This window comes from Thunnus albacares, chromosome 19 (genome assembly GCF_914725855.1).
Source record: "Thunnus albacares chromosome 19, fThuAlb1.1, whole genome shotgun sequence".
NCBI lineage: Eukaryota > Metazoa > Chordata > Actinopteri > Scombriformes > Scombridae > Thunnus > Thunnus albacares.
In genome coordinates this window covers 14,406,094-14,426,934 of record NC_058124.1, presented here as the reverse complement: position 1 = coordinate 14,426,934, position 20,841 = coordinate 14,406,094, and the positions used below count along the sequence as shown (strand labels likewise).

The following is a 20,841-nucleotide window of genomic DNA, read 5'->3' as shown; positions in this document are numbered from 1 at the left end:
CTGACTGATTGGGGTCATTTTTGGGGGTCAGTGAATTTTTTTTTTTTTTTTTCTCCTGCGCAGCCTCCTGGTGGGTCCTCAACAACAACTGATCTTCACTGATGGGTGCAGAGAGGAAACAGTCACCTGTCAACACGTCAGGAAGTCCACAGCAGCGCACACACACACAGACACACACAGAGACACACTCACATACACACATATACACTCACTGACTCAACACAACTCGTGAAATCACAGTGATTAGTATCAATTTTATGACCTCCATGTTCCTTCATAGTGAGGTGGTAGCCAAAATAGCCCACGTGTGTGTTTGTTTATGTGTGTGTGTGTGTGTGTGTGTGTGTGTTTGTTTACACTCCTAGAAGACGCTCTGACGTCCTAAAAGCAATGACCTCATCAGACGTTCTGATGATCTGACATCATCACTGTGTTTGACGTGACATCATCTGCAGCCCAAGGTGGTTCATGAAAGCTGAAGCGTGCAGTGAACGTGCATGACAACGGCGTTCTGCACATGTGTGTGTGTGTGTGTGTTTGTGTGTGTGTGTGTGTGTGAAAGAGAGAGAAAGAGAGAGATGTAATTGTATCAATCGTAGCAGCTCTGGGAGCTCATTAAACCATTATTCCATTGTTTCCGTATGTAATGTGTCAAATTGAGATAAAAATCTGTTGGTCATAAATAAAGACGATATATTGTTGTGTATGCTGTGAGTATCTCTTCCTCACTCTGTTTATGTCCCTGTTTTGTCTATTTGTCTGTTAGCGGGATGTCTGATCTCCATGAAATGTGTTTAACAAACCAGGGAATCATTTAAAATTGTTACAAATACAAATATCAGAGAAAGACAGAGATAGATTCCAGTTTCTACTACTAATTCTGCAGAGTCAAAATGGTTTAACTTAATTAAGTGACAAGACAGGTGTAAAAAAGCACCTAACAGCTTTATATCAACCGTAGTTGGCAAATGGTTGCTTGATGGTCTGCTCACATGTTTAAAGCTCTAAACAAAGCTGACTTGCAGTGTGTGATTGCAGCTTCCAGAAACACGTTTTCCAAATGATTGTAGATGCCACCACCTAGTGAACAGAGAGCAGGACTGCAGCTGTTAGAGTGATTCTTCATTTCTGTCCCAACAGGACAGAAATGAGGTATTAATGATGAAAAGACCAAATATCTCATCTCATATATATGACCCAAATGATCATATTGAAGCTCCTGAAACTTGGATTCAAATTCTCAAATATTTCTCTATAACATTAAATACTCAGACTCTAAATAAGCAAAAATCAAAGTGAAAGTTAAAAAAAAATCTTAGTTATTTTTTGCGAGTTTAATCCTCGTGAGTTCAGCTAATCTAGTTCATCAGAACTGTGTGGGTGAACGAGGTTCGACCATGGAAACATAAGCAAACAACCTCACAACATTCAACCTTTCTCTCTCCCCAAATGTCCTGTCAGCAGGAAAATATGCCCTTTTCTGCCTGTTCTACATAACAAAAAGCAGCTGGATGAAAAGACTTTCAACATGTACAACACCATGATAAAGAGTAACAGGTTAAGAGTCTGTTTTAGTTATTTATGCTCGGCTATCTGCATCCCTGATTATCTCTGCTTTATTTTATGGCAGAACAATGGTAGACGTGTGCAAAAAAAAAAGAGAAAGACAACTCATGAACACATGGAAACCTGCAGCAGTTAGATTATAAATAGCTTTAAAAGCACGGAGGGAAAGCCTACATTCATACATCTACAACTATGTTTATTTAGCTGTATTTACTCTATTTAACTTGCATTTCTATTGATTTCGGGACAATGTGATCTAAAAGTGTCAAACACCTGCCTGACTTGTAGTATTTCAATTTAAAATTGAATCTATAGTCTACAACATAATACATTCATGGTGTAACCTTAGAACAATGATGAAAAACTAAACCTATGATTTAAAAAAAAACAGGAAAAATGATTGCTCTCAATGTAGGTTTTATTAAAAAGAGAAAAATATTTTAGTTTGAGCTACTTGAACAGCACCACTGTTGTTCAGGTGAAATCTAATCGTCAGTTTTTCAAAGCAGTGAGGAGCTTTGTCTCCTCATTCTCCTGCTGCCATCATAAACAGTGTGTGTTGTGGACACAGAGGGGCTCTCTGGGGAGCAGACTGTCCTTCACCGCTGTCACATCACCTTCATGGTCTCTGCACACACACACAAAGGACACGCCAACACTCAGGAGAGGACGGTTTCATGTCGCGGTGATTTAACAGGATATGCTGAAGCCGGTGGCAGGATGCAGGATTTGTTTGAAATGATACTCAAAACTTTAATTCATGTCCAATATTAAGATTTTTCAAATGGCAAATTTAATAAAATTGAAGTTTTAAATTCTACTAACAAATTGTGTTATATTTATCATCATGCTATTTGACATGTTCAGTCACTTAAGCTGTGTTTATCTGTGTGCAGTTGTGTGATGATCAAAACAACTTTGCCAGATATACAAGATACAAACCAAAGCAGATTTACAGGAAATATTGACATCATAAACCATATCAGTAGCAAATCCTGGCATTTTAAACATGAATGTCATCTTGTTGTTTAAATCTTGTTTGTGTGCCTTTAAAGGATCAATTTACCTAAAGTACTCAACATTAGTGGCATCTAGAAAATCATAGTTTTCTTTGTCCAGGTGTTGAGATATCTGTCTCTGAGATTTGAGCCACGACTCTTGAAATACATACTTGACATTGTCTGATGTGGATTAGCCAGAGTGGATAAGACAGTTTGTGGAAAATATGTTGGAGTTTTTGTTTTAAATATCATTTTTCAATTATCTAAGCAGTAAAAATGAAACCCAAGTCATCTGCACCACCAGAGATAAGTGAGAAAATATGATTTTTGTAATTTTTGTACACATTTAAAGCCCAAACCATAACCCAGATGACAAATAAACACAACAACATGGTCAGTTTTTACATTTTATTGATAAATTATCATTTTTAAAAAGACCCACGAGCCATCTTTTCCTTCCACATCACACTACAGTTCTCCAAGTACTGAATTTGAGCTATGTACAAAGAGTATCTTTTAATATTATTTTCATCATCATCATCACATTCAAAACAAGGTTAGAAGTTTGAGCTGTGCCCACTGGTCAAGGTCAAGAGACGGAGAGATGCTGAGTTAGCGTACGGCGATGCTAGCTAGCACAGAGTTCACTGGAGGTCAGAGAGCAGCGATATAAGCAAAGGGAGGAGGGTTTACATTCTAAATCACAGGCAGGAGGAGCTAAGACGGGGATATTTTACGCTTTAGCTACCTCTCTGACACAGTAAAAAAAAAAAAACCACCACCTCAGTGACAGAACATAAACAAGTCAACATGCAAAAACGCTTGTCACCATGTTTTGGGATTATTTTCCACCAGAAGGCAACATAAATGTAGTGAAGGAGATACTGTAGGGCCTTCAAAAGAACTCAGACGAAAGGATTATTGCTGTAGTGAGTTAACAGTTGCATGGCACAAAAGAAATGAACATTGTAATAAAAACAAGCTCCTGTTGATCAGTTGCTCTTCTCGACTAATACTGGGCAGCAGTTGGCAGGCATGGGGGAGGGGGGGTTAAGGATCATTTCTTTTAAAAACTGATCATTTCCGGAGTTAAAATCATATTGCGATACTATGTCAGTGTACACAGGCAAGGTAAATGGTTACAATACAGTATGGATACGCAGCTTTTTAAGTTTAACTAGCAGCAAAACAACACGTACAATTGCATATAATCGTAGTGCAATGGGCAAAATGGTTGTCTCATTTTGGTCTGGTCTGTAACAAAAGAAGTGGGTACCGTCATGTCTGCCAGGCTTCTGACAAAAAAAAAAAAAAAAAAGGTCCAGAAAGACCAAATCCATCCAGTTTGCTAAACTATCAATCTTAAATCAGAATAGGCCAAGTTGATTTTTGTATTTATTAAGAAAAAAATCACTGTTTTTGAATTAGTAAACTAATTCATACAAGTTCCTGATTCTGCATTTTTGTCGAATTTCTGCAAAACCTGGGCAGGATTTGAGTCCTTGTGGATAAGTAAGGGATTGATCGACACACATTAGCGAGTTCAGCCAGTCACAAACAAAACGAGACACATCTCCCACATACACCTCTTCAAGCAGACACACACACACACACACACACACACACACACACACACACACACACACACACACACACACACACACACACGCACACACAAAACACCCCATTGACACACTCCTGCAGACGTTCCACTGCCGCTGAACGGTGAGCGGTTTGAAAATCTGAACAAGATGAAAAGAAAAAAAAACTAAAAGCGGGGTATATGTTCTTTCAGCCGTGCAGGGCCGTGCCCACCCTTAGGCAAAGCTATTCTCCGGGTAGCTGACTTTGATAGCTCCCCAGTAGCAGGCTCGTATCAGACAGATGAGGCCGAGCAGGTAGGCGAATGCCCAGGACACATAGGTGGCATTATAACGACTGGCAAAGTCCCGAGTACCAACCTGGTAACACAGAAGAGGGAATAATAGTGTGAGTGAATGTGTACTGTGGTTAACACTGAGAAAAAATATATCTTTTTAATTTATGCATTCATAGGTTCTTATCATGCAAACACAGATAAACAAGATGAGTCTATTATATTTCACTGCATTGAAAACTGAAAACTGCTTCATCGTATCAATCAGTTGCAGAAAAATAAGAACAAACTGCAACAAACTAATTTAACCTTTAATTAAAATACAAATAAATAATGAAGTGATTATGATTCTAATATGATTATACCAAGCTGTGAAAGTCTAATATCTCTCTGATATACTGTGAAAAACGGAACAATATGTGGTTGTTTAGACCAAACACAGTGCTTTTGTTTACTGAGCTGCACATCCTGCCAGTGAGTCCAGTTGGCTTAACAGACCAAAGTGCATTTGATGTATTTGTAATATACTGTAACACACTCACTGTAGGTTAAAACCACCTACACACAAATATGAACATTCCTAAGGCACAAAATATATTTGCAATTTATCATCATTATTATGATGATAACGTGCTGCCAACTTATCCCATGCCCTGCACCTGTAGCCTGATGATCTCCCTTACATTGCCTGGGTATGTATGGGCGTATATTATTTTATATTATGATTAATGTGATTTTAATAGTTTTACAATTGTGTTTTATGATTCTGTGCTGCTGATAATCCCTCACTTTTCTTAACTAATAATTATCTTTTTTATTAATGTTATATTGTGTTTGTTATAATCCTGCCTGTTTGATTATTTCATGCTAAATGCTTTTATTGCTTTTTTAACCTTTATTTAACCAGGAAAGCCTCATTAAAACTAAAAATCTCTTTTTCACCAAGATATGTAGCAGTAACAATGAATTACAAACAACATAAGACAGATAATGTGCCACAGAATTCAGAATTAAGAGAGAAATGCAATTATGAAATCATGACTTTCTAAGACAACCATGTCAAAAACTACCTTAAAACAACTCAACAGCTGTCTTAAAATGCATTTCTTCACCATATATAAAACACTTTGAATTACCTCTGTGTTTGAAAGGTGCTCTATAAATAAAGCTGCATTGCCCTGTACCATTGAATAATTAAGACAAATCCAACACATAAAGATTTCAAAATACTCCAAAACATTGGGAACCAGAAGAAAGATCACCCAGGCTCTTCTTCTTGTGAAGCAGTTTTGGCTGTACTTACTGTTAAACCCACTCCAATGAAAATGCAGATCATTCCTATAGTTATATAAGCACAACAGCGCCTCCTCGGGAGCGCACTGCCAACAGAGGATCTGCAGATGGAAAGGAACAAAAGAAGAAAAAAAATGGAAAAAAGGTGAGTGTGTGAACAGAGACTTTTATCTGAAGTGGACAGAATACACTTCAGATGTTTTAATATTTACATGTCTTTGATAGGTTACATTCAGATATGACTGGTATGACTGGTATGTCTTTGTCCCTCCCAGTTTCCCAGTGATCTCACTCTGCAGCACCCCGACAATCTTGTGAGCCAAAAATCTCTCACTCCCCCTTTTTTAAGTTACACATGAAAGCACTGGAGGCCAGTCACATGTGCGGCTCCCAACAAGTGCAATCCCGTCCAGACTCCATACAAATACACAGACAAGTCGACTGCCCTTAAGCACCAGTTTGGCATCATTTTTTTTTTTCTGGCTTCACTATGACTTTACTTTTCTCCCCCTCTCAGATCTCACATGCCTCTCATGTGACGGGACTCAAGCATTCTTCAGGAATCACTGGTATTCAGATGGCTTAGGGGGGCACGATCACCTGATTTATTACCTTCTCCTTCTTAAATAATCTCACTGCTTTGCACCACCTGAACATCTCATTCATGTGACCATATATGGAGCAGACTTTTTCTTTTTTTTTTAATTAAATTATGTTTTTAAAAGACTTAAGCCACTAGATGTGGGCTGAATTTGTCATTCATTTAAAACTAATAAAAACCATCTGCAAAACAGGATTTATCAGGGAAACTATAGGATTAATTATTATATCAGTCTGAAATATGAATAAAAAACACTTTCACTAGTGGAATTGGGAACATGCTACTATACCTAAGGTATCAGTTTCTTTTAAGCATTAGAGAAAAATAACATCTCATGACACCATGTTACCTTAGTGTTTTGATTTCTGTTATGGAGGGAAGGAAATAAGTTTTAAGGAGATAAAGATAGAGTGAGAGAAAAATATGATATATATGATAGATAAAAAGAGAAATATGGAGAGGTAAAAAAGATGGGAGCATATTTGTCTCCCTTAAGAAGAGGGCTGTGTTTGTCCATTTTATTTATTTTATTACTCACTATGTGGTGATTTATGTGCTGTACTTTTTAGTAAAAACGTCTTCTGCTGACTTTTTCTAGATGGATGATGATAAAATACTTTGTTTTTAGCCTTTTTTGTCACAGGCTTTATTTGTAAAGTTTGAGAGAGGAGACCAAGTTATTTGTAATGTAATGTTATATGTAAGAGGTGATGTTCTGTTTCTGATAAATGTTTCAATTCTGCGACAGAATTTTTGGCGTCTTATGAGTCTGTGTGGGTTGAAAACAACAACAAAAACAACCACAGACAAAGAAATGCAGAGGAAAAAAACATGGGTAGAGCTATAGATAAGGATATAATCAAACTATTAAAAAAAGCATTAAGAGAGAGAGAGAGGGAAAAAGATTGAGTCAGACACAGAGTTACAGGAAAAGACAGATGCCAAGATTGGAGTCAGCAGGTTTTGGCTGCAGCTTGTTTTTCTGTTGCGGGTCTGTCTGGTGTCTCTGCATCATTGCTTCTCTCCTGTCTAGATACTGCCTCTCATTTTCAACCCTCACACCTTTATTTGACCTCACAGCACTCCCCAACTCTGTGAACCTCCTACCCCATCCTCACTTCATGTATTGAGGCCAGGCTCTAATTCCTGTCACACGTCTAGATTAGCCTCCATTACCTCCCCTCCCTTCTCCTTCCAAGAAGAAAGTCCAGTCCTCTAAAAGCTCACCGTCTGATTACACTGGATTATTTGTAAGAGTAAGCAATCAAAAACTACTCCAGTGACAAAGAAAAAAAGAGGAAGAAAGCTTTTAGGTTTTAGTATTTACATCTGTGACAAACTGTATCATATCAAGCCCAATTTAGCATTTTAACAGCACTCTACTCTCTGCGTAGCTGGATTTTGTGTGAATACAGAGCTTCATCCTGTCTGCTGTGGCCTCTCTGCTTTGCGTGTGTGTAACTCAGCCCCGCCCTCGGTCAAGCAGACACACAGACCTGCAGCTCTTTATACATCCATGACACAGAGACAGAGAGCAGCAGAGGAGAGAGACAGAGACAACCAAGAGACAGAGTCCCAAGCTCACACCCTGCGCACTGTTCTTGGCTGGGGGCTACACACCCACTGCCCAAAGGCTGATGCCCAGAAACGTCCTGAACACAGCAAAATAATAACAAAATGAGAAAGTAAAGGCAGAGGGCAGAGTCTCTGCAGATAAATACACCGCCACACACTCCTGGTGGCTTGTAAGTGATGATTAAGTGGGATTAATTTTGTATGAGCCTATACTGCATATTATACCTTTAAAGCGGGATGTGTTGGAGGCATGTTCGCTTAAAGTTGACAAGTCTCTTACAGTTCAACTCTTTATGGTGATCTCCGAATTTCAGCTCCAACCTCCTTCCCAAATCTAGATTTTCTGCCAGTTCCAGCTGTTTGTTTATTCACTTTCAGGGCATAAATAACCCATAGCTGTGTTTTTTGTGTGTTTTAGACCATTATTGAAAAATCACTTATTCTTTATATCACAGCTAACCATTTTATTGTGTTTTAGAAAGTTTGACTTATTTTGGCAGCCGTTAGCTTCCATTAATTTCTGTGCAGTACAAAAATGAAGCTGCAAACTCTTGAAACTTGCTTGAATTGTGGTGTTTCAAGAGTCTGCAGAAATACAGAAAACCAAAAGCTTCCAAGCATCCAAAGATCAAAAAAACTATACAACCTGCATTTGAAAATGGTCAGCAAAGATTTTAGGCATTCATGGTTTGTAGTTAAGGATCACACTGGCATGGTCTAGAGTTGCTATGCTAACTATTTTAATAATTGAATAATCATTTTAGTCATTTCAGTCATTTTTTCAGTAAAAATGCCAAATGTTTGCTGGTTCCAGTGTCTCAAATGTGAGGATTTGATGATTACAATAATCATGCAGCCCTAGCATGGTCATTTAAATTGACATTTCTTAAATAAGAAACTTTTTGTTGATGTTTGGATCCAATTTTAAAGACTGTGCTCGTCAAAAGACTTAAAATAAATGCCAAGACATTAGAGCAGTCAGGTAAAATGTGAGCTGTGGTTGAAAATCAAGTGAACTGTTGTGTTTCACTTTGACCTTTATGTACAGCGTGTTAAACAGAAGTGATGGACTCACATTTTTTTGCAGTGGGGACACTTGGCTAGTGTGTTAAACCGCAGCTCCATCCACTGTGAGAGAAAAAAAGAACAGAAAAAAAGAAGCACCGTTAAGTCACAGTACAGAGGAGTGAGCACACATGTATCCACAAACACACTACAGTCCTACTGTGCTTTAAGAACAATCAACACAAGACTTACTGCAAATGATTTTACATGATCAGGTATGATGATATAATGATTCCCTTATTAGAGAAAGTATTTAAAGGCTGGAAAACTATAAGCACCTAAAATGATTCTTTCAATATGTTAGTTACAACTGTGAATATACAGTTTTTTGATTGAAGGCTCTGATGTTAAAAAAAGCAGCTCTATGGAAGTGTTTAACCATCACAGATTAGGAAATAAAAAGGTCCTATTGACACAAGTTAAATATGTGACTTTTGACATGTGGCTTCAGTGAAGGAATGAAAATTTCAATAAAAGCTGAAACAGAATTTGGCCAACAATGATCTGTAAAGCAAATACCGTCATAGTGTGATTTAAGCCAATTTAATTCACTTGAAATTCAACTCTTTGTGGCTACAGCTCTCTTCAAAGCCAGATGTGTACAAAGTCATATCATCACCAGTGTGAATAAGGCCACAGATTGAACTGGAGCAGGGTTAGGCTGTTGTTAATATGTCCACCAGTATAACCAGCTTTCTCAACCTGTTGTTGTGCTGGGGGAGAGCCATCGCTGGGGAGGCCAGTCATTGGCTGGGATGACCTGGCGTCCTCACTGCCCTACAGACGCCGCAAGCGACAACGTGCACACATTAAGAGGACATGATTTTGACAAAGTGGCGAGTGTGTGTCATACAGACACTTGGCAGATGTTTTTATTAATCTGTACGATGATAAACAGAAGTCAATTAAAAGTGATCATGTTGCATGTCAGAAATACTGATCCTCAACATGAGGTGGCAGGAAGACATTTTCTGGTCTTTCTCTCTAACCTGCAACTGCAGCAGCTGCAGATTAGAGAGGTACGTGGCATTTCTTGTGACCAGATGTGGCCACAATACATTCAAATGCCACTTGAGTTTTTTTTTTAAATAAAACAAGCAAGGAAAGGAATGTCAGCCACTTGCAGACATCATATTCTGACCAAATCTGCAACAGGATGGTTTTCATTTCGGCAGATAAAAGATGGTTCAACAGGAGAACTCATAACTCTTATGTCTGCTTGAAACTGACATGAATGAAGTGAACTGACACCAAGCTATACCACCTAGAACATCTGTACAACTCTGCTATGACACTTCAGAAAATCAAAGCAACACTGTTACATCACAAAAAACATGGAGTAAACACTGCGATTTGGCCCTCATGATTATTAACATGCACGCACCAACAACAGCACAGCAACACAATTCTGCATGAACAAGTCTGTGATTGGTGAAACTGGTTGTCTTGGTGGGTTTTTACTTACTAGGAAGGTGTTGCCACAGTGACCACAGACCACTCTCATCCCCTCAGGCTGGATGGGCAGCGCCGGCTGGGCAGGTTGCTCCTCTGGGATCACCATCACCGGGCTCAGGTTGATGATGCGTCTGCTGTCAGGGGAGCAAACGGAAAGACAAGTTTGTATTGATTGCAGCAAAGCCAAGACAGGAAAGTTTCCGTTCACTTAAATAATATGGAAAGTGCTTATAAAAAGAAGTTGATATTGATGACTCAACATGTCACAATTCAGCTTTAGAAAGGATGTAATCCTGCAAGAAATGTCAAGCTGAATACCCTCATTTATCTCCCACCTACCAGTTTGGTCGCGGGCATCCTATCCTCCTGGACGTGTCTTTACAGATAAGCAGGCAGTTACAGGGACATCTCACATACTTTTTCCCCGTTGGCGGGTTCTTGATGGGCTGGAAGACAACCGGAAAAAAAATCAGCTCACTGAAAACCAGTATTTTGTTACAGTACACTGTAGACACTGGAGACACTGACAGGGTGGATAAAGTGCTGTGAAAAATCAATAGCTTTGCCTTTAATCTATAAAATATATATTAGTTCACCCATTAGCTTCAAATATCCATATTACGTCCTCTGTCATGCTGAATTTGTCAGTCATTCGAGAAGCATTTCTAAAGTTACCATCTCACACTGTGCTGTTGTGTGTCTACATACTGTACTAATACAGAACTAAACACTAATGCTACAGCTGAGCGTAACGTCTGGAAAATGCATTTGTATGTGTGGTTATAGTGCCACAGAGATCAATCGTAAATTGAGTGTGAAAAACAATATGATAGGGGAGGAGAGGAGAGGATAGGAGAGGAGAGGAAGGGAGGGGAGGGGAGGGGAGAGGAGGAGAGAGGAGGGGAGAGGAGAGGAGAGGATTGACAAGCAGTCCAAACAACAACAGACTAAATGTCTTTACTGAATTTGACAGTTGAACTATCACAACTCTGTCTGGCAACACAAGACATCATTCATAAAACTGTCATCGGCCTTCACAATGGCCGCCACTTACTGTAGCTTCGTTGCAGACTGTGCACTTGACCACGTGCTGATGCAGCTTCCCATCCAGGTTGATGAGTGACTGGCATACACGGCAGTTGATGACAGGCACACCGCCACCGTCGGGGCTGGCGATGGCTGTGTAGGGAGGAGGTAGTTCGGCTTTGAGAGGAGGAGGGCAAAGCACACAACACACAGCAGGCTGTTAATCGCATGCATCTACATTCAGGGCTTCATGAACAAAGACATGGATCGGTGCATGCAGTGAAAAAGAAGTATTGTTTGGGTTATGTAAAGGGATGTTGTCTTGAATGGCTGGACAATGTGTCTTTAAATTCAATGTGAAAATGTGTCTGATCCATTTCACAGGAAATAAAGCAGCGTTTTAACAGCTGTAAACAGGTGTTTATTATTCTGTACAGTTTTAGCCCTCAGGGACACGGGTCGACAGATGTGTAAAATGCCTTGAAGGGAAAACAAATTTCATTTTATGCTAAACACGGTTTTGCAGTAACGCGTAGTGATGTCTGGGTCTGGGGTGTGTATATTTGCGGCAGGTTGTGCTGGCATTGCAGACGTTTGTCTTCAAATTGGAGATTTTATTTAAAAATATTGATTTTGATCTCTACTGTGGTCTTTGAGTTCAGCAATTCAAAATCAATCAGTGTCAGTTTTCATTCTTATAAAAACTGATGACACAGCAACAAAATAGTAAATTAACGTCAAAACAAATTATAGCATAGAAAATCAGAATAAAACAACTACAAAACAATCTTTGTTTGATCACTATAGCACAGTAAATGTTATATAATACACACACACACACACACACACACACACACACACACACACACACACACACACACACACACACACACACACAACAAGAAAACTGTAGGTCAGGGCCGGTGATTTAATGGTTAAGGTGCATATCACATAATTCTCAAAGTCCACAGTCTAATACTGGCCTGGGGACCTTCGTTGCATGTCTTACCCTCCCTTCTCTCTCCCTGTTTCCTGTCTCTTTCCACTGACTGCAAAATAAAGCCAAAAAAATAGAAAAAAAAATATCTCTCTCTCTATATATATATATAAATAAATCCTAGGTCAGACCATAGTAAAGTCACAATATTAGTGCAAGTTGCTGAAGTCTCTGTGTGAGACTCTTATTACCAACATAACACAAGATTTATGGGTGTCTGGAAGTTTTAATCATTGAATTTGTGTCGACATATTTTATAAGAGGCTACCATTGATTTACAATACAAAATTAAATGTCTGATACATCCCAGAACAAACTCTGGAGAGGAGCTGCTGACTAACATGACTTGCAATTTTTTAACAGTAAGAGTTTCCAGTCAAACTTTCTCACAACTGTATGAAACACACACACACACACACACACTGCAGGTTACTGAATGACTCCTTAATTAAACTCTTAAAACCTGCTAGACAATCACACCGAGCCTGGAAACACGTGAAATGATGCTGTGATAAGTTACGCTCCATCACAACGTCAGTTCTCCTTCTTCATTCATGGTTTCCTGCACATACTGTATGCAAACTCATGACAGCCTGTGTTCGGCTCTGATTGCTCAACATGTGACTCTCTCTTTGTCAGGGGCCCTAGCACCACTCTGTATGTTTAAGAAAAGAAACAATGAGCCCTTTTAGATACCAAAGGGTAAAAATCCACTCACTGTCAAGCAACACATGAGTAACACACGATCCAGACTACTCATTGTACGTACAATTTATGCAAGTGTGCTTATTAACATATGGAGAGAAATAAACACTTCATATCTTATGGTATCCAATTATTTGTGACTTAAAGAACGTTACACGTGTGAAAAACATTTAAATTAGGAGAAAAATGCTCACTGCCACTATTACATGTCACACCTACCAAGGTTTTTAGATTTCACTGTTAAAATTATGGAAAATGAACATATATTAAGTTGTATTCATTAGTTGAGTTGTTGCATCAGTTGGATGAGCAGATAAAATAAGATGTATCTGCTAAATGACACCTGACCATTTTGGTTGGGAAGCTAAGAATAACCAGACCACTGATAGTCTTTTACATTCCGTAAACAAGTGTAACCAACCTGATCAAATGGACGACATTTACAGATTCAACGATTTTTCTCTTTATGTCTGAAAGAACTGCTGTAACTCCAGTAGCTACTCAAATGAACTCTGTACTGTTTAATCCCACATTAACCTCGAGTAATTAGTCTACATTCCATGTGTTTTACAGGGCTTTAATACATTTAATCCATAGACTTGCACCAGTCTATCCTTTTACTATTAGTGTAGTACTCACGCATACTTAACATTCTGTGTTTTAGCAGATAAAACCCACAACACGCATACGCTCTTTCATTTCTATGATTTCACCTAACCTTCAGTCAGGATTCAATTAAACTAATTCAATAATTTGCTCCTGAAACTTGCAACTGTCAATTATTTCCTTCATCTGTCCATTCTGTTTACAATAAGTCAATTCAATGCCAAAAATGCCCTCAAAATTTGTCAGAAAATGTCCCTTACAAACTCCAACAACCGAAGGTGATGTCTAATATCTTGATATCTTGATCAAAAACAAAGATACAGGATATATGATGATGTAAAATAGAGAAAAGAAGCAAATGGTGTTTTTCTTTTATAAATGACTGAAATAGGTAAGTAGTTGACAATTAATTTTCTGTCAACTGACCAATCAACTGATCAACTATTTCAGCATTAGAGAACGTACAGCAACAGTAATATATACTAGACAAACTTCATAAAGTACAACATATACACTTTATATAAGTTGTTTTATGCAACGCTGTTTATTTAACTTCACAGCAGAATCATATGAAATGTTTGTGTCTGTAGTTACCTTATTAAATATATTCTTCAAGGCAGCATTAAAGGACAGGTTCACAGTTTTTCAATTCTGTCTTAAAACAACAATCAGGTATCCAAATGAACAGTGAATCAGATTTTTCTGGACATCTTTCAATGTGAGCGATGGGGACAAAATCCACAGTCCTCATTTTGCAGCTCAACACTGAAACACTGTCCAGCGAAACAAAAAAAATAATTTTGTACTAAAAAGAGTGCAACTTTGGACTTAGGAGGGGATCCTTAAATGGCCAGTATGAACAGGAGGAATGATTACAGTGAGAAAATCTGTTTCAATCTTCATACGGGCACCTGACTACTGACTGTTGACCAAACACAAAGGACACATCTAATCTGAAAAACGACCAATTTCCTTCTTGTCTCAGCTCTGAATGAGATAATGGGGAAAGTCAACAGGTAAACGAGTTTGGCTCTGAGATTTAGTGATTCTCAACCAGTCGACACCACAGGGACAGATGGGACACCCGGTCTACATTTGGGCAAACCCGGCTGTCCTCAGCAGAAATACAACCAGAGCATGCCAAAGACTGGAACGCTCCTGCTGTGTGCAGTTGGTGCCTCTTACACAAAAAAAATGCAATCCTCTGCTAAGTTGCATTAATCCAAAATGTAATGTTGATTAGTCAGATACAGACTTTCTCTTCTTAAACCATAAATTCTTGTAAAATAGTATAAAATAAACTCCTGATCCAGCACTTCTCTCTCTCTCTCTCATCTACCAAAGAGGCCTGTTACTTCTTGCTTCTTTCCTCGCTGGAGTTGTACGGCTGAAACTGAATATAGCAGCGATAGGTTTTCACTGGCTGCCCTCGGAGCCAGAGGTAAGACGAGAAGACGCTCCTACTACTACAACAACCACCACCAGCAGCACTACAACATACAGCAACCCTCACATCCTGCCTCACTGGTGGTGCCATCGCTGACTGGATGACCAGCTGATTGTGGTTACTTGTGGTTTGTGGGGTGGAAGGGTGAACTGAGCTGGTATCAGCAGCGACACGAGGATGTTTTCTGGGTTTTTTTCCTGTTGCACATGTGACATGAAATAAAAATCTCTCTATAAGGGGCATAACATGTTGTAATGTCTATGTTAAACATGGTCAAAGGTCCAAAACTTGAGGTGAACTGAAAGTCAAAAGGCTTCAGTCTGATCTGAACACTATTTTTGCAAAGTCACCTATACTTCCTCATTGAACCAGCATAAGATAAAAACTGCAATTCATGCAAAGATATTCCACTAAAGCCCCAGAATGACTATGTTTACATGCTCAAAATATTCCGTTTTTTGCCCTTATTCCAAAAAATTCTTACTATTCCTAATATTCCCGTTTAGATGCAGAGGGGTTTTAGGGTTTCCCTCTGCTCCAGTGGGAACAGGAATCACAAGATCTCCACAGGGAGTGAAGTAAACCAGTGAGGTGAAAAACATGAGTGAGCTGCTGCCTGATATTGAAATGACTGATATAAATTTATAGTTACAGGCACATCCAGCACCTAGGCTGTGCCATGTTTACCACACTGCTGAGTGTTTTTGGTGCATCACACCGAGCCGTCACCATGAGTCAGGATAATAACCAAACCCCTCCATCCCCGTCGTGGAGAAGCTGGCTCTGTTTTTCCAGCCCACCCTGAACAGCTCTCCATTCTCCTCTCATTCCTCTCCTCTGTCTGCCTTCCTGCTCCAGTATATTTCATTTTGCCTGCACAGGGGTAAACAGGCAAGAGGCCATGTGTCGCAAACTGCGGTAAAACCCCCGACTGAGACGCATATTCTGAATGCCATGTATAAATGTCCAAAGAATGCTCCTAAAACCAGAATAATACCGGCATATCACACATCTTAACCGGAAAACATTCAGAATAAGGCCTAAACAGAATAAACTGTTAACATAAACTGTATCAAATTCAGATTATTGTCATATTCGGAATGATAGTGAAATATTAGTGTGAATGTAAACATACCCAATATAAATCAAAGACCTGGAAATGTGCATGATATGTCCCCTTTAATATTCAATTCAATATTGTTGTTATTGTCATCAAATCCCATTGAAATACCAAAAATTTAAATGCATTCATCTCTTAGTACTTTTTGATTTCTCTCAGATCTGTTGGTTCCTAATGAAGATTTAAATCTTTAAAGACCAGTCACAAATTCATAGTTTCACATTTAAAAAAGACTAAATTACTTCTTATCACAGGTGGGCATTGTAGTTTTTCACAAACATTAATCAAAAAGAAATAAGTAGTGCATTTGTTGGGATCTACTTTCAGCTGCGGATTAATACACATTTGATGCTAAAGTGAGAATTTACAGAAGCAGAACAGTCTATTGTGGGACTGACTCAAAACAAAATACAGTGCCCATGTTCATGGTAAGGAAGGAACATGTCACCCAGAGCAACAATGAAGTGTTTTTAATAAGTTTTTGATCAACATTAGAGGTCTCTGGCACGATATATCAGACTTTGGATACACAGACAATACTTGTTAGTGGGCTCAGTTCTTTGTTGGTCTTTTTGTTGGATTTGTTGACAGTAAGAGAAATATAGTACATCACCATAGTCATCCATAACCTTTATTAATGCAACTGTCCAGACTAATGGCACATAACACACATCAACTGTTATATCCTAGCAGACAATCACTCCCAGTGAGGAAACATTTGAATAAATTTGATATAAAATCTTTATTTTAATAGCTCTGTCTTTGTCAGTAAAGCACTGTGTCTGAGTGAAAGTAAAACTGAGGAATTCATTTATCCCTGTCAAGATTAAAAGAGCCTCTCACAGGCTTTATGGTTGCAGTCAATTTGTTCTGCCATTCAAGCGCAAAAATATCCAGTAAGTGGCAACAAAATCAAGCCCAGCGCCTATCCAACCATTCAGAGGCAGCCAAGGTCATTGGTCTCCACCCCTCACCACATCGTGTCCACTGATGAAAAATACAAGCAAACAGTGAATCTCTACATGAATTATTTCTCATTGTCAATCTGCTACAGCTGAATAAAAACTGATTGTGGGCAGCTCTCCTCATCAGGTGGAGGAGTGGCAGATATTTAGGAAATCAATACTTTCACCCATTACAGCTTGTACTCCTCTAATCACAACTCGCATTAGCTCATTTCCTAATTACAGCTGATTATTTGTCAAACCACCATAACAGCCTTTGCGTTTTAAGAAAAACGTCTCAGTTTTGGCTCAAATTAAGCCACTTTACAAACTGTCTGGTAGAGGATTGTAGACCAACAAACCCAAAGAAACTGGAATTAGCCATAATCCAGGCAGCAGAGAGGGAGGGAGGGAGAAACTGGGCCATGAGATATACTGATAGTTAGTGAGTTCAGAGGTTATTACAGTCCGGTGTTTAAGGCTTGATAATTAATCCTGTGGGTAAGTATGAATTCTGTAAGATTAGACTTCTATAGAACAGCAAAATGTTCATTTCCGACATTCATTTGCTTGATATTAACCATTTGTCCTGAAATGCTCCTAAAAGAGTATTACACGGTCAATGAATCCATTCATTCGCGGCAGAACAACCGGTGTTGTGGGGAGCCAAAGAAATGCTGTTTATAGAGCCAATAACAGCATTTAAAGCTAAATTTATCTCAGATTTCAAGTTCATTTTGAAACCCATCAAGTTGCTGAAACAAGAGATAAAACCAAAACATAATCTTTAGATATGAGAATCTGATCTGGATGTTTCTGTAGAAAAATTGAGACTTTTCTGGGTCTCAAGTAAAGCCTCCAGCAAAAAAAAAAAAAAAGGGAACGCATGTGTGATCATGTAGAGCTTCAAAATGGAATTTGATTTTCTTCTGCGCAAATTCAGAATTTGATTGGACCTAATTCAGTGTAAAGGCCAGCCCCTGACAGTGGCTGCTAGACAGACCGGTTAGAGGATTTATGAGCTGTAATTGCCTGGGTTAGTCAGCGCTCTCTGCATGCATTATGGTTCTGTAACCTACATTCGTCTGTTTACTAAGCAAAATGTGGAGACTGTGGCAGCTTCCTGGCTATAAATGTGAATGTTTTCTGCTGTAGAAAAGATACAGAGAAAAAAAGAACATATTCAAACTGTCTTTTCGAAATCAAGGAGGCCAAATATTTGTTTTTAAACAGTCCCATTTCCATGCAAATGAGCAAGCTGACAATTAAAAACAACAGCACGGTAGTTAAATCACGCCATACTATTGATTTGGTCCCATCCACAAAGGAGCACATCTGGGCATTTTGTTGATTTGCAGCTGGGACAAAAGGCTGCAAGCCTGCCTTCATCTGCAATGGGTCATTTCTCCAACCCCCCTATCAATAAACAACTTGCGACATCAATGCCCAAAACCCAATGAGGCCTTGCAGTCCTACTACATCACGACTGATATCACATATTGGGAAAGACCCAAAACATTAAGGCCCCCCAGCTGGATCGTGATGTAAGCATTTCTGCAGTAAAAACAGAGGTTGCTGTTATTGTAGGCCCCTCTCGTCTAACCCACTGCTCCAGTTCTCACAGTGGAAGCTCCACCTTTTCCTCAGCTGCAGATTGATTCCCCACCGATGCCCTTGCCTTTGCCTCGCTGCGGTTTATTTACGCACTCGATACGCCCGAAAATGATTCAGCATGCAGGCGGCGGAGGGGTCTCGACGTGTAGCGTGTTTACCTCTGGGACTTGAATCCTGCAGGTACGGGGGTAAAGTGGGGGTCACATTCTCGGAGTTGGGGGTCGACAGCAGCGGGGATCGCTCGTCCATGCCGTCGGAAGCCATGTCGTTTTTTTGACCGTGAATGGTGAGAGATGACGGGACGGGGGGGAAGAGCTCCTGGCTGCACCGAGTCTTCACTCAGCACGGAGGAGCAGCCGGCGGCTGGTTGTTGGTGCCGAGTTGCTCCGGTCCAGCAGCGCCGGTGACGGCAGCCTGGAGGAGGGAGGAGCTCCGCGCTGCTGCCCGCCCCCCCTCTGACATAGCCCTGGGCATGGGCAGAGCACCGCACCGCCTACATGCAGCTCAATACTGAAGGAATGTAGTTTGAAAAAAATATGTCAACACGTTTAATTGAATGCAAGTTTATTGCAGCTTATAAACACGTGCACATGTTTAATTTTGAGTCCAGCCCATATTATTTTCACATGTGCACAATTTTCTGCTTTTATTCAAAACAAGCAGAAACAGTTAAGTGTTTTTAATGATGCAGGGACTCTGAACCAGTAACGCTGCAGTTTCCAGTTCTGGCCACTAGATGTCACTAGAGGATCACTGAGGGTCAGACCTGTACAGTCCATGATGTTTTAAAAGTGGGGTCCTTTAGGGGGTTCAAGGGGGTCTCCAGCAAAAAGGAGAATAACTTATTTTCATTATAATTACATCCAGAAGTATCACAATGACAGAGTGTGTGACTATTTTGTTTATGGGTTTCATACACTTTCTGTAATAAAACATCTAAAAGCAAAAATCTTATCAAATGGGGGTCTAATTTGTGTCAGTTTAGGGGTCCTTGACGTGAAAAAGTTTTGAGAACCACTGATTTAGACCAGTAATCCCCAAGTCCCAGTTCTCAGATTGTTTTACTCAAATATTTTAGAGGGATGAAAATGTCAAATTTGATCATACATAAGATAAGGAATCAACAGTGTTTAGACAGCAGTATTTTTACTCCATTTTTGTTTAGACTGTCGCTCTGTGTTTCAATACACTGGATATAAAATGGAACAAAAACTATGTGGCCAAACTTCAGCTTGAATTTGATTTTGATTTAATTTGAGGATACAGAGATGTTTCATCTGCTCTGATCCAGCAAATGTATCAAGTGTTCAGACAAACTTCATCATGGAGCAGGACAAAAAATCCAAAACATACAGACAAGCTGGGTCATTGTCAAGATTTTAGAAATACTGAGGCTTTGAGTGCCTCCAGATTTTTATTTATAAGGGTTTTTTTTGCCTTTATTAGTAAGTTGAACATATAGAGATGACAGGAAATGAGGGGAGAGAGAGAGATGAGGAATTTAAAGAAATAAAGGTCGATTCATGAAGATCATAGGACTTCATGATCTGTGACTTAAACCTCTAGGCCACCCTCATTTTGACCATATTCAATTCTGTTTTCTGTAAAATTCTGGGGGAGAAATGCTGAAACTTTCATTTATTTCTTATTTTATGGGACTAAAAGTAATCACATTAATACATATTGAGTCTGGAATTCAATTAAAAAGTTTAAATTGTAGAATATAAACTCATCCCAGGATGCTAAAACCCCCAAGTTCACATACACAAAAAAGAAAAATAGCAACGACGTGATCTCAGTGGACAAAGTGGCCAAGGAAGTGTTTTTTTATGGCCAAACAGTAAGATATTCTTGGCCAAGTCAGTCAGCTGACTTCAGACCCACTGATCACGTGTTTCACTTGATAAACACCAGACTGAAGGTAGAAATCCCCAAAACAAATGAAGCTGG

At 39.3% G+C, this 20,841-nt stretch overlaps 2 protein-coding genes across 5 annotated transcripts in view; one reads left to right on the top strand and one right to left on the bottom strand.

The window, feature by feature from the left end:
* Positions 1-706, top strand: part of necab1 (N-terminal EF-hand calcium binding protein 1) — a 35,431-nt gene extending 34,725 nt beyond the window's left edge. For both annotated transcript variants that reach the window (XM_044334782.1, XM_044334781.1), the window contains exon 13: positions 64-706. In XM_044334782.1, the coding sequence (XP_044190717.1) occupies positions 64-92 (29 nt within the window). In that variant the 3' untranslated portion in view covers positions 93-706. The remainder of the gene's footprint in view (positions 1-63) is intronic.
* A 2,255-nt stretch (positions 707-2,961) lies between these two features.
* pip4p2 (phosphatidylinositol-4,5-bisphosphate 4-phosphatase 2) lies at positions 2,962-19,447 on the bottom strand. Of its 3 annotated transcripts, none has more exons than XM_044336292.1 (8): positions 19,050-19,447; positions 11,487-11,611; positions 10,772-10,878; positions 10,443-10,566; positions 9,680-9,754; positions 8,988-9,040; positions 5,747-5,837; positions 2,962-4,528 (listed from the first exon to the last, which is right to left on the bottom strand). In XM_044336292.1, the coding sequence occupies exons 1-8, from the start codon at positions 19,153-19,155 to the stop codon at positions 4,385-4,387; spliced, it is 825 nt and encodes a 274-aa protein (XP_044192227.1). In that variant the 5' UTR covers positions 19,156-19,447; the 3' UTR covers positions 2,962-4,384. The 3 variants fall into 3 exon arrangements, with proteins under 3 accessions (XP_044192227.1, XP_044192226.1, XP_044192228.1); XM_044336291.1 differs by having other exon boundaries at positions 11,487-11,635; positions 19,050-19,437; XM_044336293.1 differs by lacking the exon at positions 9,680-9,754 and having other exon boundaries at positions 11,487-11,635; positions 19,050-19,406.
* Positions 19,448-20,841: the final 1,394 nt, after the last annotated feature.